This window comes from Phaethon aethereus, assembly GCF_964289735.1.
Source record: "Phaethon aethereus genome assembly, chromosome: 7".
Taxonomy (NCBI): Eukaryota; Metazoa; Chordata; class Aves; order Phaethontiformes; family Phaethontidae; genus Phaethon; species Phaethon aethereus.
In genome coordinates, this window is record NC_138583.1 from 19,507,816 (window position 1) to 19,520,113 (window position 12,298).

The 12,298-nt window shown below is 39.4% G+C and overlaps 1 protein-coding gene across 1 annotated transcript in view; it reads left to right on the top strand.

Annotated features, from left to right (window-relative positions):
- Positions 1 to 5,714: 5,714 nt before the first annotated feature.
- GBF1 (golgi brefeldin A resistant guanine nucleotide exchange factor 1) overlaps positions 5,715 to 12,298 on the top strand; it is a gene marked incomplete at both ends in the record, with an annotated part of 101,872 nt that continues 95,288 nt past the window's right edge. The window contains 2 exons of the mRNA XM_082002182.1: positions 5,715 to 5,810; positions 7,166 to 7,232. Coding sequence (XP_081858308.1) covers positions 5,715 to 5,810; positions 7,166 to 7,232 — 163 coding nt within the window. The remainder of the gene's footprint in view (positions 5,811 to 7,165; positions 7,233 to 12,298) is intronic.

Here is a 12,298-nt window from a genome sequence, read left to right on the forward strand (position 1 = left end):
GTCGCGACGCGGGGGCCGGCGGGCAGGAGGCGGCGGCGGGGGAGCCGTGCGGTGCCGTTGGGGGTGTGGACGGAGCCGAGGCAGCCCCGGGGGCGGGCAGGGGCCGGGGCCAGGCCGCCGCGGGGGGGGCAGCGGCCCGCGGGGGTAGATGTGCCGCGGCGGAGGGTGGCAGCCGCCCACTCCGCCCCCGGGCCGTGACGAGACACGCGTGACGTCCTGCCCGGGGTGCCCCACAGGGCGGGGGGCGGCCGGGCCGGGAGTTGCCCAGCCAGGGCTCGGAGCGGGGCTGCGGCCGCCCCGCAGCGCCCGGGGGGGCCGGGCCGGGCCGGGGAGGCGCCGGGTGCGCCCTACACCTGCACAGGCACCCGCCTAGCCTGCGCCAAGCTGGCGCGCTTAAAAATGGGTGGAAACGGAGATTTTCCCCAGCACCTAGCCGGCTGTTTAGCTGTTGCAGGAGGGAGGCTCAGAGCAACCTTAGGGCGTACGTTATTAGCTCAGCTGGTACCATGTTTCTTAAGTTTCAACAGCATGAAGTTAATTGAAAGAAAGAAAATCCCCTTCTCCATATTTGTCTTGGGTTTCATTTTTTACTCTGCTGTTTTGACAGATAAATGTGAGTTGCCTTCTCTTTTTGACTCCCAGGTGCTATCTCACTGTCACAACTAAATGCAGGTACTTGCAGAGAAGCCTGTCCCACCTTCCTTTCTGATGTGCCACCACTGTCATGTCTCTGCTGCTTATCTTTTAAAAGGCTTTCTTAATTGCCCAGAATTTTGGTGTCACTGGACTGCACAGTTCCTTGCCATACTAATAAATTAATACTTTTCTGTTATTTTTGTCCAGGCCTTAGGAGCTAGCATTTGGAGAAACATCTCGAGTTCTCTCAACTTTTACTGCTTGTGATGTTTATTGCAGAGTAGTTATTACATGAAAAACCCAAGCAAGTTAAATTTCTGATAGAGATTCGTGTACCTTCTGTGTGCAGTTTAGGAGGAAGAAAAGGAGCTTTTTCATTGTCAGCTGGGCTCCTGGGTAACCTAACTAGCTCTGAGTTAGGCAGGAATTGTTTGTGATTCGTGGGCTAAGGGGGTGTTGTGTGTTCTGTTTTGATAGCAGTGTATTGTATCAGGACTTGAGTGGCCAAATCTAGGTCAGAGACTATATAGGTTATTTGTGCATTATCATAAACACTGCAAATTTAGGTCAACAGAAGCTTACTCTGAAATGCTACCTTTCTTGCATATGTAGTGATTATGTTAGTTTTGGGGTTTTTTTTTTGTTACTGCTGTTTATTGGAGTAGTTTCACCAGGTTTGAGTCAGTTATCATAGCTGAAGGCTAATAGTGATAGGAAGAAGTGACTTGATGGAAGTCTGCCAGACTTCGTCACTTCTGATGCTAACTCTTAACTTGTTTCCAGAGGAGTTCCAAACATTTCCCTGCAGGGGAGAAAGTGTTTCCCAAAAGTGTACCTGAGACCTCTTATGGCAATACTCAGGAAAAATTTGAGTTCTTATGCACTGGGATGTTTTGGGGTAGCGTGTTCCAGGGTTGAGCAGTGGAGTCTTCAGTGCACATGTAAGATAACATTTACAGATATAAATCTTGTCACTGTTTTTATATGATATTTTCACATCTCACACTATTTCAGGAGTCTCAGGATAGACTGTCCACAGAACAATTACTGTCCATAGAACATTGCTGAAGGTTTTGAGAAGCATATGAATGTTAAATTTTGTTCTTTAATGACGTGCTCAGGCATTTATCTTTTTCCACATTGTTAGCAGTGGAGCTGTGAATGCTAACAGCTTGTGGTGGGCTGGTCAGCTGTGTTGCCTTGGTTTGGAACTGGCACTTTCACTGTGCTGTGTGTCGAAGTTATGCACAGGAGCAAAATCTGCACTGGTCTGCAGATTTAAGCAGATGTGTGAACCTGCCATGAGAAAGAAACAGGAGGTTATGTAGGACTCACTGAGGAGATAAGGAGCTTAAAAGAATTTGAAATTTAGTAGGTACCTTTTCTGTTTTTTCTGCGTAACTCAAGACCACAGAACTTAATCCATTTGTTTCTGTACTGAGTTCACTGTCTTGTGTTTAATTAAAGATTGCTTTCAAGAAAGGCATCCAGTCTTGATCTGAAGACATCAAGAGGTGTCAGACCATGGCTTTGCTAGGGAGGTGGTTTAAACTTTTTTAACGATCTTCAGCATTAGTAGTTCTGTTAACCTGTCCAACCAACAGTTACACAATATCCCACTCTCCAGACCATACCTTTGTAACATTAAGCCTGAATTCATGTTAGCATTTTTTTGTATGTTGAACAAACATTTAGTTGTTTTGCTTGACTACTGCTATGCTCTCATAAACCCAACTGTTCATTCAGTGCTGGTCTGGTAAATCTTCTAACTTTTTCTCTGCAGCTTCAGAGCATTAATTTCAATATTAAAACTTCTTTTAATATGGTATATCTATACTGAGCTCTAAGTGTGAGCAGTTGTTGCTTGTGATGAAGATATAGTTGAAGGAATGCATCCTGAAATTGTCTGCTAGTTTGAAATGAGTGGGCTTCAGAAAGTGCGGAGTTCAGAGAAGATATTTCTGTTGCTTGGAATAAACTTTTAAACTTTTACAGTTTTGGTGGGTTTAGCTTACAAAGGTGCATCTCTGAAAATAGTTGTCTAGGTGCGGAGCACCCTGTAATTATTTTCTGTTTCCTTCTCCAGCACGCAGTTGCAAAGATCCTTTGCATGGATGAAGATAGTTGTCTATGCTTTACTTTGGAATGTGTGTGTGCTTGTTTAACTGCAAGCTTAAATGCAAAGCAGGATTTTCTCACATCTGTACCCAGTGTTTGTGGTGAAGTGGGCTGTATGTGTGATGTTCAGACATCTGAGAGCGAATTTCTGTCTCCAGCGTGATAGTTTATTTCAATTGTATTGGACCAGTAAGTTTTGTGACGTGTGTAAAGTGAATTTTTGTATTTTTGAATAAAGCTACATTTAATGGAATCTGCAGTGAGGAAAGGAGTGCATTCTCATCAGGTCTTGTTAAATAGTTAGCAATGAAAGGATATAATTGCAAAAAAATACCTTAAGTTTTGCGGGATTTTAGTATGTCAGGAGAGCCTTTTTTGCACCCTTGCTTGAAAGGGTCAGCACATTCAGTTTACCAGCAGGTTAAAAGGAAAAGGTGTGTGCCAGAGGTTTGTGTCTATCTTCTTCACATTTTGCTGCTTGGAGATAGCACCAGGTTTGGGAGCAGCTGAGCATTGTAAGTCTCCTACATTCAGGAAGGACTGAGTTTAACTGACTTTTCAGTCTTGATTCTTTTAGGTTAAAAGTAGAGGAGAAGAAATGGGGGTCCTACAAGCAGATTCAGTAGTATGCAGAACAGCATGTAAGCTTTGGCATCACTTTAAATATTGGCAGAACTATTGAGTATCTGTGTATGTGCAAGGCATGTGATACATATGTCTGGTATTTCTTTACATGCTTTTCCAAATCAGGTTGGGGGATCCTTTGTTTCCAGGTCGGTTTGCTAAATGCCTGGAATAACACTACAAAGTTTACATGCTCAATATTGTTTTGTAACAGTGAAGACGGGAAAAACTTGGTTCGACAAATTTGAATGTATAAAGTATTTCCCCAAAAGTAGTTCTGTGGGCCAGAGTTTTGTTCCCTGAAACTGCCTATGTAGAAATAGGGAAAATATTTGAATTACTGAAAGCAGAAATAAGTAAGTGAGGAATTTTACATGGAAGAGAAAATCTCCCAATGTGTTTTAGTACAGCCTTGTACTAAAACAAAGACAATGTACTGAAGTAGAAAAAATTGTGATCAAGGGTATTTTTATGCAATGTTTTAACGCAGACATATAAATAATATATGGAGTAAGTTACTATTGACAACAGGAACATCTCTCAAGCATTAGATGCATGACTAGGAAGAATATCTGTGGTTATGTTATATACAGCTGTGGAGGGAGGATATAAGCCTTTGTTCTTCAGGGCACAAGCAAACTACTTGGCAGAATTATTTGTTTATTTTTGTGAATCATCTAGTAGTGAATGAGGTAAACTATTGATCTGGTCTGTCATGACAGTTTCTGTATTATAAAATACTTTTATCTTTGCCTCTAATTTATTGTGTAACACTTAGGAATACCATTTTGTATAATTAATCTAATGAAGTAAGAAACAGTTTTGCCATAAGATTATTCATCCTATTGCAAACATATTAAAAAAAACAAAATAACAAATCTGATGCTCTCCCTTGGTAAGGTATCTTTTTACAATAATTTCTTTTCTTTCCATTACTTACAGAGTCCTGAAGCAAATTAGTCTCTTTCACTCAGAGGATATTTGTATATTTGAATGTTGTTGATAATTCAAACACGTTAATTAATGCGAAGCCTGACAGATTCAGTACGTATGTACTGAAATGTCTGTGGTGGTGTTTCTGCGATCTGGAGTAATACACCAAAACCTTTTCCTTCCAGCTTTGCTTTTGCTACATGGGCAAAAATCCTTCTCGTATTCTCCACGTTTTATTAACTGCAGCCCCCCCTCCCCAACTGAGTCCTTTAAATGAGCTTGCCTGATTTGAGGTGTTATGATCAATGTTTCATCTGTTTTCAGTCTTTTGCTTCCCTATGGATGGCCTATTGTGATTTCGAGCTAGATTCCTCATTTTCCTTTCATATCTTCTGAAAAAAACTCATTACTTGGCTACCATTTCACTAAATCCTTCTCATTTGCAGACATGGCATCATCTGAGTCTCTGGCCTCTTTGAGTCCTGTTTATTCTTCATAAACAGTCACGTCTGTTCATTCCCCTCCATTATTTCTTTATGCTTGACTGTATCTGGGCTACAACTAGTATAGAGAGAACAATCCTATAGTAATCCTCTCTTTTTTTTCTCTGTCCCCCCCCCCCCCCCAAATATTTCTTGCTTGTAAAATTTTTTCCCCTCTTGTGGCTCTCTCTCTGCATACATCAATTTAAGTTTTTCCCTGTAAGACCTCAGGCTACATGAGAGTAAATGTCTGTATTTAGCTTTCTCGCTTTTTCTCCCCATGTTCCATACAGTTTTGTCTCTAGTTTTGCTCATTTCTTTGTGGGATCTTACCCGTGACTTTTTTACTTACCCACTTTCTTGAAAGCTTTTTTCATGCAGCAAGCGTGAAATCAACATCTGTTATAAATTACTTTTATTTTATCCAAGTTTAAAGTTGCAGAGTTTTGCTCCAGCCAGCTTATTCAAGCCACTGATGCTTATTTATAACAGAGTACAAGATTGGCTTTGTGTTCTGTGTAGGGCTTTGGGACTTTGCATAAGTGCTGGAAATGCATGTGTTATTACATTGTCATGGATGTCTGTCCTGGTACCCTAACACTTTATCTTTCTGTGAACTTACATAGACTGGAAAAAAACGAGGAATGTGCCATAGCAAAGTTGTCTCTTGCTTCACAGAAGCCCTGTTATAACTGTCTGCTCTTATGGTCTTGAAAATGCACTCTGTGGAAAAGCGTCTTCCTTTTGACAAAATAACTTTGTCTGTCTGCACGTACAAAAAAAAAAGATCTGGAAGAGTTTCTGGCATCTCTGCAGGCCTCCTGCTTGACTAGGGCCAACTTGATGTTTCATCTGAGGAAGAGAATGATTCTGAGGGGCTGGAGATTAATTTGAATTACCTTTATTTTCAGGATCATCAGGATGGTGGATAAGAACATTTACATTGTACAAGGTGAAATCAATGCGGTGGTGGGAGCCATAAAGCGTAATGCCCGATGGAGCACTCACACACATCTGGTAAGTTACCTTGAATTGTTGATACCTGTTGACACTATGGCAGAAACCATCTGGTTTTAGAAAAGTACTTCCCTTTTTTTTTAGTGCTTGCTATAGTACTTTTGTAAGTAAGGTTGGAGTAACTTTCTACATTGTTTCATGCTGAGCAGTTTTGGCTTCTTGTGTGCCAGCAATTGTAAGAGGTACAGAGCTGGAAATTTGCTACCTATATACCCTGTAAACAAAAAAACCCCCCCATATTGTATTCCACATGGGAATCATCTCATTTAGACTTTTATCACCTGGTGTGTAAGGGATTTTGAATATACAGTGGTTTTATCACCTGGTGTGTAAGGGATTTTGAATATACAGTGGTTTTATCACCTGGTGTGTAAGGGATTTTGAATATACAGTGGTTTTTTTTTTTTAGCACAATGTTTTTATACATCTTTTGTGCCCTCTTACAGAAGACAGTCTTCATCATAAAAGCCATCAAATAAAACTTGGAGAAGTCATTATATATAGGGTATTTTCAAATTTGTCATATGTCATAGTATCTTTTTTTTTAGCTCTGTGTTCTGACTGAAACCTGTTAATAGTTTCAGACCTGTTTTGTTAAAAGCCATTAGTAGGACGTTCCCAAGTCTAATGATGCATTGGTCAGTTTATGGCTTCCACAGTGCACGTGGCGTACTGTATCTGTGGTGCACTTCAGAATGTCACATGAATAGCAGATGGCTGTCATCCAGCACAAATGGTTTCAGCTTGTCAAAGGGCAGGGCCCTTTTTCCTTCAAACAGGCATTTCTTCATTAGAGCTCACTGCCACCCAGCAGGAGGTGTGGCTGCGGTTGAACACAGCTTGGAGAAACTGCTGCTCCTCCTTATTTTAATATTGTAAAGATAGACTAAAGCTAAAGAATGCAGCTACTCATTTTGCAGTGTGATTCTTTCTTCAAGTTATTTTAATGGCACCAAATGTCATTGTATTTCTGTTCCCATTACAATCTGCATAGATTAACATTATAGCAAATCCAGATGAGCCATTTCAATATGGTAAGAGGTAGATTTGCTCTGAAATTTATTGAACAGCGGAAGGCTAATCAGAAATACTTCTAAGGACAATAAAACCAAACCAAAATGCTCAGTCTTGAACCTGTGCTTTGACATTTGAGCTGTATGACATTGGGGAGCACTAGCAGGAAAATAAAAATAGTTCTCTTGATCTTGCTGGAGTAAATGCACTGTCAGTGATAAACTCGACCCATGGTACTTCTGTGAATATGAAGGTGAGGTCTTTACAGACCCATTATTAAGATTTGCCTTCAGGAATATGTTTGCCTTTTTAATGACTTCCTTCCTATATATAACCTATAGGATGAAGAAAGGGATCCCCTGCTGCATAGCTTTAGCCTCTTAAAAGAAGTGCTGAATAACATAACAGGTAAGCTTATACAGAAATCAGCAGGTATGTGTACCTGATAGGGTATATGTAAATAAATGTACAGGTGTACTTGTTTGTCTTATCCAGAGGTCATATATTGAATAACAAGAAAAGAGCAAATATGTAATATACTTTCAGTCAAATAATACCAACATAAACTAGTACATAAATACCACTGCTGCCACTATCTGGAGATACATATATGTGTGTGAATGTGTATATATTTGTTTGTGCGTGTATACACACATATATTTTTATCTATAAATATACATGTTTTGTTAATACACTGAAGCCTCTAGTAATATATGAAATCTGATGTATGATTATGCATAATCTTTCTGTGTTTTGTTTATGCTTTCTGATCTGTGAATGATGGGAAAAATCTGCTTAGAAAGTAGCCTCCCGTTATCTGTTTTCTCGTTGCATTCTTTGGTTTGTTGGCTTTCATCATCTATTATCAGTAATAAGTGAAGGTTCTCCTCACATTCTTTGGTTTGTTGGTTTTCATCATCTGTTATCAGTATTAAGTGAAGCACAGACTTCACTCTCCATTTGGGTCTCTTGAATCTTGAAGTGAAAAGCTTACTTTGACCAGTTACACTGAAAGAAACTGGAAATCTCAATTGATTACAGTAGTAGAACACAAGGCTGTGATGTGTATTCTGACCAGTTGTTTTTATCCCAATCTGTCTTTTTTCCCTTTCCCACCACGTTTTCTCTTTTTATAGTTTCAGGAGTGATTGTTTTAAGTGCAGCCTAAGTATATGTTGAAAGTCTGCAAGTGAGGCTAATCCTGAGCTGCACGTGGCATTCTGCTGGCTCTTCCTAGGATTTGTATTACTGATTGTAATATTTGAAAGCAAGCTTTATTTCTGGTCCCTCTATTATAGAGAGTGTTCAGAACTGCACTTAACCTAAGTTTGAGATGGACTTTTTGCATTTCTAATTGCAAAGCACTCCCATTCTTGTGTCAGTGCTGAGCCTGGAATCCCACAAAAAGTACATTCCCTACAAGTACAGTAGCGCTGCTTCCAGGGGCTGACGAGGTGCTGAGGACATGTGCCAGTTCTAAGCCTGTGTGCCTTCCTATTTTGTGGCTGACTGTAAGTGTAAATGCTTTACTTTTCTTTGCCAGGTGAACTTCCCTGGGTTGTGAGCGGGACTCTTCTGTCAGATCATGACATCTTAGGGAACTCCTGCACAGCTTGCGTATTTTTGTTGTGGATGTTACACTTGTACCCAGACTACATCACAGTCTGTGGGTTTTTTTGTAAGCTCACGCATCTTCTGTAGGATATGCATACAGTCACCAAAAGTGTTTTGGGAGGAAATTTTCCTTCTCTCCCTTCTACAGGATAAAATTTTCTTTAAAATGAAACTGCTGAAGTTCTTTGCCATTATTACAAATACCTCTGCTCATCAACAAGAGCAGGGAATGCCAGGATACTCAAATAAATGCAATATGGGTAAATGTCAGGGACTGGCCATTCATTTAGAGTAGCTAGGTACAACGTGCTGTTGACTTGTTGCAGAAAAATGCAAGCTGACTATCTGCTTGTGTTAAAGAAAGCAAAGTTTAATGTACTAAGATATTCCGAGACTCCCTGTGAGTAGTAGTCATCATGTAAGTGTGGTTCATGCTGAGATAATAATTGCTCATATACGGTGATGATAGTATGTTGGTTTCACTACATGGGGTTCTTTTAAACAGGTAAATTCGGCTTCAATGACTGCTATTTACAGACTAGTTTCTTGAGGTAGGACATCATTGCTATGCTCCGTTTTCTTCAGTTTCAGACATGGAGTGGTTCCCAAGTAATACTTTGAACAATACAGAGTCTTCTGCCTCATCTTCCAGGCAATGAGAAGTCTAAGCTTAGGGTTTTTTTGTGGGTTGTTTTTTTGGTTGGTTTTTTGTTTGTGTTTTTTTTTTTTTTTTCCCCTAGACCTTCCTTTCATGTCTCTTTCATTAGCTCACGGAAACCCATTGCTTTTATATTTAAATTTATTCAAGCTGTAATCTTTGACATTTGAGTTAGCTTTTAGTACAATTTTGCATTTATAGTAATATATATTATGTATTTTCTCAATCCCCCAAGAACCCATTTTAATCTGTTCCGGATGCAAATTTCAGGCTGCCTTGTCCCATCTCCCCTCTTGCTCTCGCCCTCCCTCCCCCTCCCCCATGGAGCGTGTTTGATCAGGTGTGGCAGGAATATCCACTGTCAAGCTGCGCCCTTTATATTAGTCAATATTATCCTTCCTTCCCTCCCACTCCCTTCATTCTCCTCTGGGCTTTACCAGTTGATTTATAATTTTGGAATTCTCATCGGAGTCTGTAATACAGTTTGTTCATTATTTAACCAAAACCTGTTTAATGAGCAAAGAGAGGCAATGTAAATGTTAGGCATGTTGCAGTGGAGTACCTTTTGTTCTCCTCTGAGCTAGTGGGTATTAACTCTGTCATGACTGTGATGCTGAAATACCCTGGTCAAGGGTATAAACATGCATGGTGTGCCTCCAGCAGCTAAAGATTCCTGTTTCAAAGTATTGTTCCTCAGGAGTAACTAAATTACACAGTGTATTTTATTTGATTACCAAAATAGTAAAAGCTTGCCCGCAACTAAGTAGCGGTATCCCATTCCATTGTAATGTCTAAATGGGCTCTTGAAGGAAGTATCTAGAGAAGATGCTGTGGCTCAGCACAAACAATCCCATGATTATGGTAAGAGGAACCTCACTTCTACAGTTCAGAATATCCTAAGGGCCTTAGACCTGAATTATGTGGAATGGTGTTGCTCTTTAAAATTCTGACAGAGAAGCTTAATTTCTTTGGCAATTTTATGTAGGTTTATAAAAAACAGTTAAATAACTTGAACAGCATGTCTGCTCTGACTCACTATCATTTGGTTTATTGTATGCCATTTTTACACTTTTATGGTCTGCATATATTTTAGTTATTATTGATAGTAGTTGCCTGAAAAACAGAAAGGAAAAATAGAGGTTCTGTCTTGGGTGATGCATAATTTTCTCCAAGATAAATTAAATAGCTGAATGCTTGCTGTATTAAGATAAGCATTGTAAGCTTAAGTTTGATGTAGTGTCTCTTATTTCCAGTGCTTAAAAAAAGCAAAAATCAGTGTCCTGAGTTATGACCATATGTAAGTAGTGACTATCAAGCTTTGTCCATGCATGCAAAATTGAAATACAACTACATCTTCAAAAGTTATTTTAAAACTGATGGAAGCCTCAGATCTAGGGTCACTGTCAATACAACTTCCATTTGTCTGCTTTTTAAAGTAAGCTGAGTATCTAGAAAATGTGTCTGGATGTTGAAATATTTGTTCATCAGTTTTGTTATGGATTAGGTCAACAAAAGGAAGCTTCTTTTTGACATCCAGTGATAACTAAGCATCTTCTCATTCATGAGTGTTTCCAACTTAGGATGCTCTTGAGCTCAGTAGCAAGGGGTTTTATAACCACAAATGGCTGGAACTACAAATTCATTATAAGCCTACTTTTCCATGATCTGATAAGGATTAGGCTTCCTTGAATCTTGCTGTGGCTGTTGAAGTCTTCAGACCATTCCAGTATGAGGTAGAGGTAAGAGCAGGTACTTCTGCAGTTGTGCTCCTCATTGCAGAATTTGTACTTTGCTCTGACTGGGGGGATAAGTCAAATCACCAGGATTTTGTGACTGAAGTACTGCTTACTGTGTAGGTGTGTAGGATGGCTTTAGGACAGAAAATGACTGAATACAACTGCCTTGTACAAGTCAGCACTGCAGTGGGAGAAGCAGGTGTTTGTGGAAAGTGTGTGCATCGAGAGTCTATTTAAATAAGGTTTAAACTAGGTAAACACACCTGTGAAGAGGTACTTGTGTATATTTTAGGTCCATGAGTGCCAGACTGGAAGGTTTGAGTCCTTTTATCCTCTGGTGGTTCAGAGTTAGTGCATTTAAACAGAAGCTGCAAAGTAAGCTGTTAGAAGCACTCTGATTTCATGCACATTCATGACATTTTAAATGAATGCTTGTACAGTGGGTTCAGAAGAATCTTTTCATGGCTTATTTCAGACAAGAAGCTGCTGCAAATCTCCATCTTTAGAGGGTTGGCTGGGGCATTAAGAGCTGGCTAAAGGTCAAATGACTGTAACTGTAAGAGAACCTTTGCCCAGTGTACTGACTTAATATACATGTTACTGTAGCCATCAGTTTTCTGGTATGTAGATTTGATTGCACACTCATTTTCTCATGTCTGAGCTCTGCAAACTCAGTTTTCAGGGAAAATCTGACGTTTGTATAAAATGATTTCGGAGTTTTATCTTGATTTGGGATTAATGTCTGAACTTTCTGAAAGATCTAGTTTTAAGAAGTGGTAAATCAGTAGTAAATATAAATGTGTGGCCTGTTCTCAATGCTATTGCAGTGCTATTGAATAGAATCTGAGTAATTACAATTTAAGAAATGAGAAAAAATATTTTTTTTTTTAAAGAAGTGTAAGAATTGGATTATATGGATGTGACATGTATAGTGCTGCAATGCTTGTTACTTTGCAGATAAGAGCAATGCCGTGTTTTATTTATTATTTATATCTTGAGTTTCTGCAGGAAGTACCTGGACTTATTAGCAAATAACAAATCCTGATGAACTGTAAGCTGTGATACTTCTCCCTTTGTTTGCATTGAAGGATTGCAGTGTTATCTAGAGCAGACATTAAAAAAAAAAATCACCTAAGCTTTTTTATGTTGCACATCAGCTTCATATAAAAGATCTTGAAGACTTACTGGTCTCCTAGACTATGTCTGTTCCTGTGATAACTTAAAAAAAAATTTTTTTTAACTTTTCTTAAATAACAGGTATCCATACATGTTGACTTGGTGTTTTGGAAGACCAAGCAACTCAGGCTGGCATTTAGCTTTTGTTGTACACTCTATAAAATTTTTAAGAAGAATGGAAAGGGTGTAAGAAAGGTTAGGAAATTGATAGAGTAAGGTTTCTTCCATAACGTTAACTCAGCCTAAATCTAATTAGTGGATGGCAATACAATTTTAGTCCATATTGAATG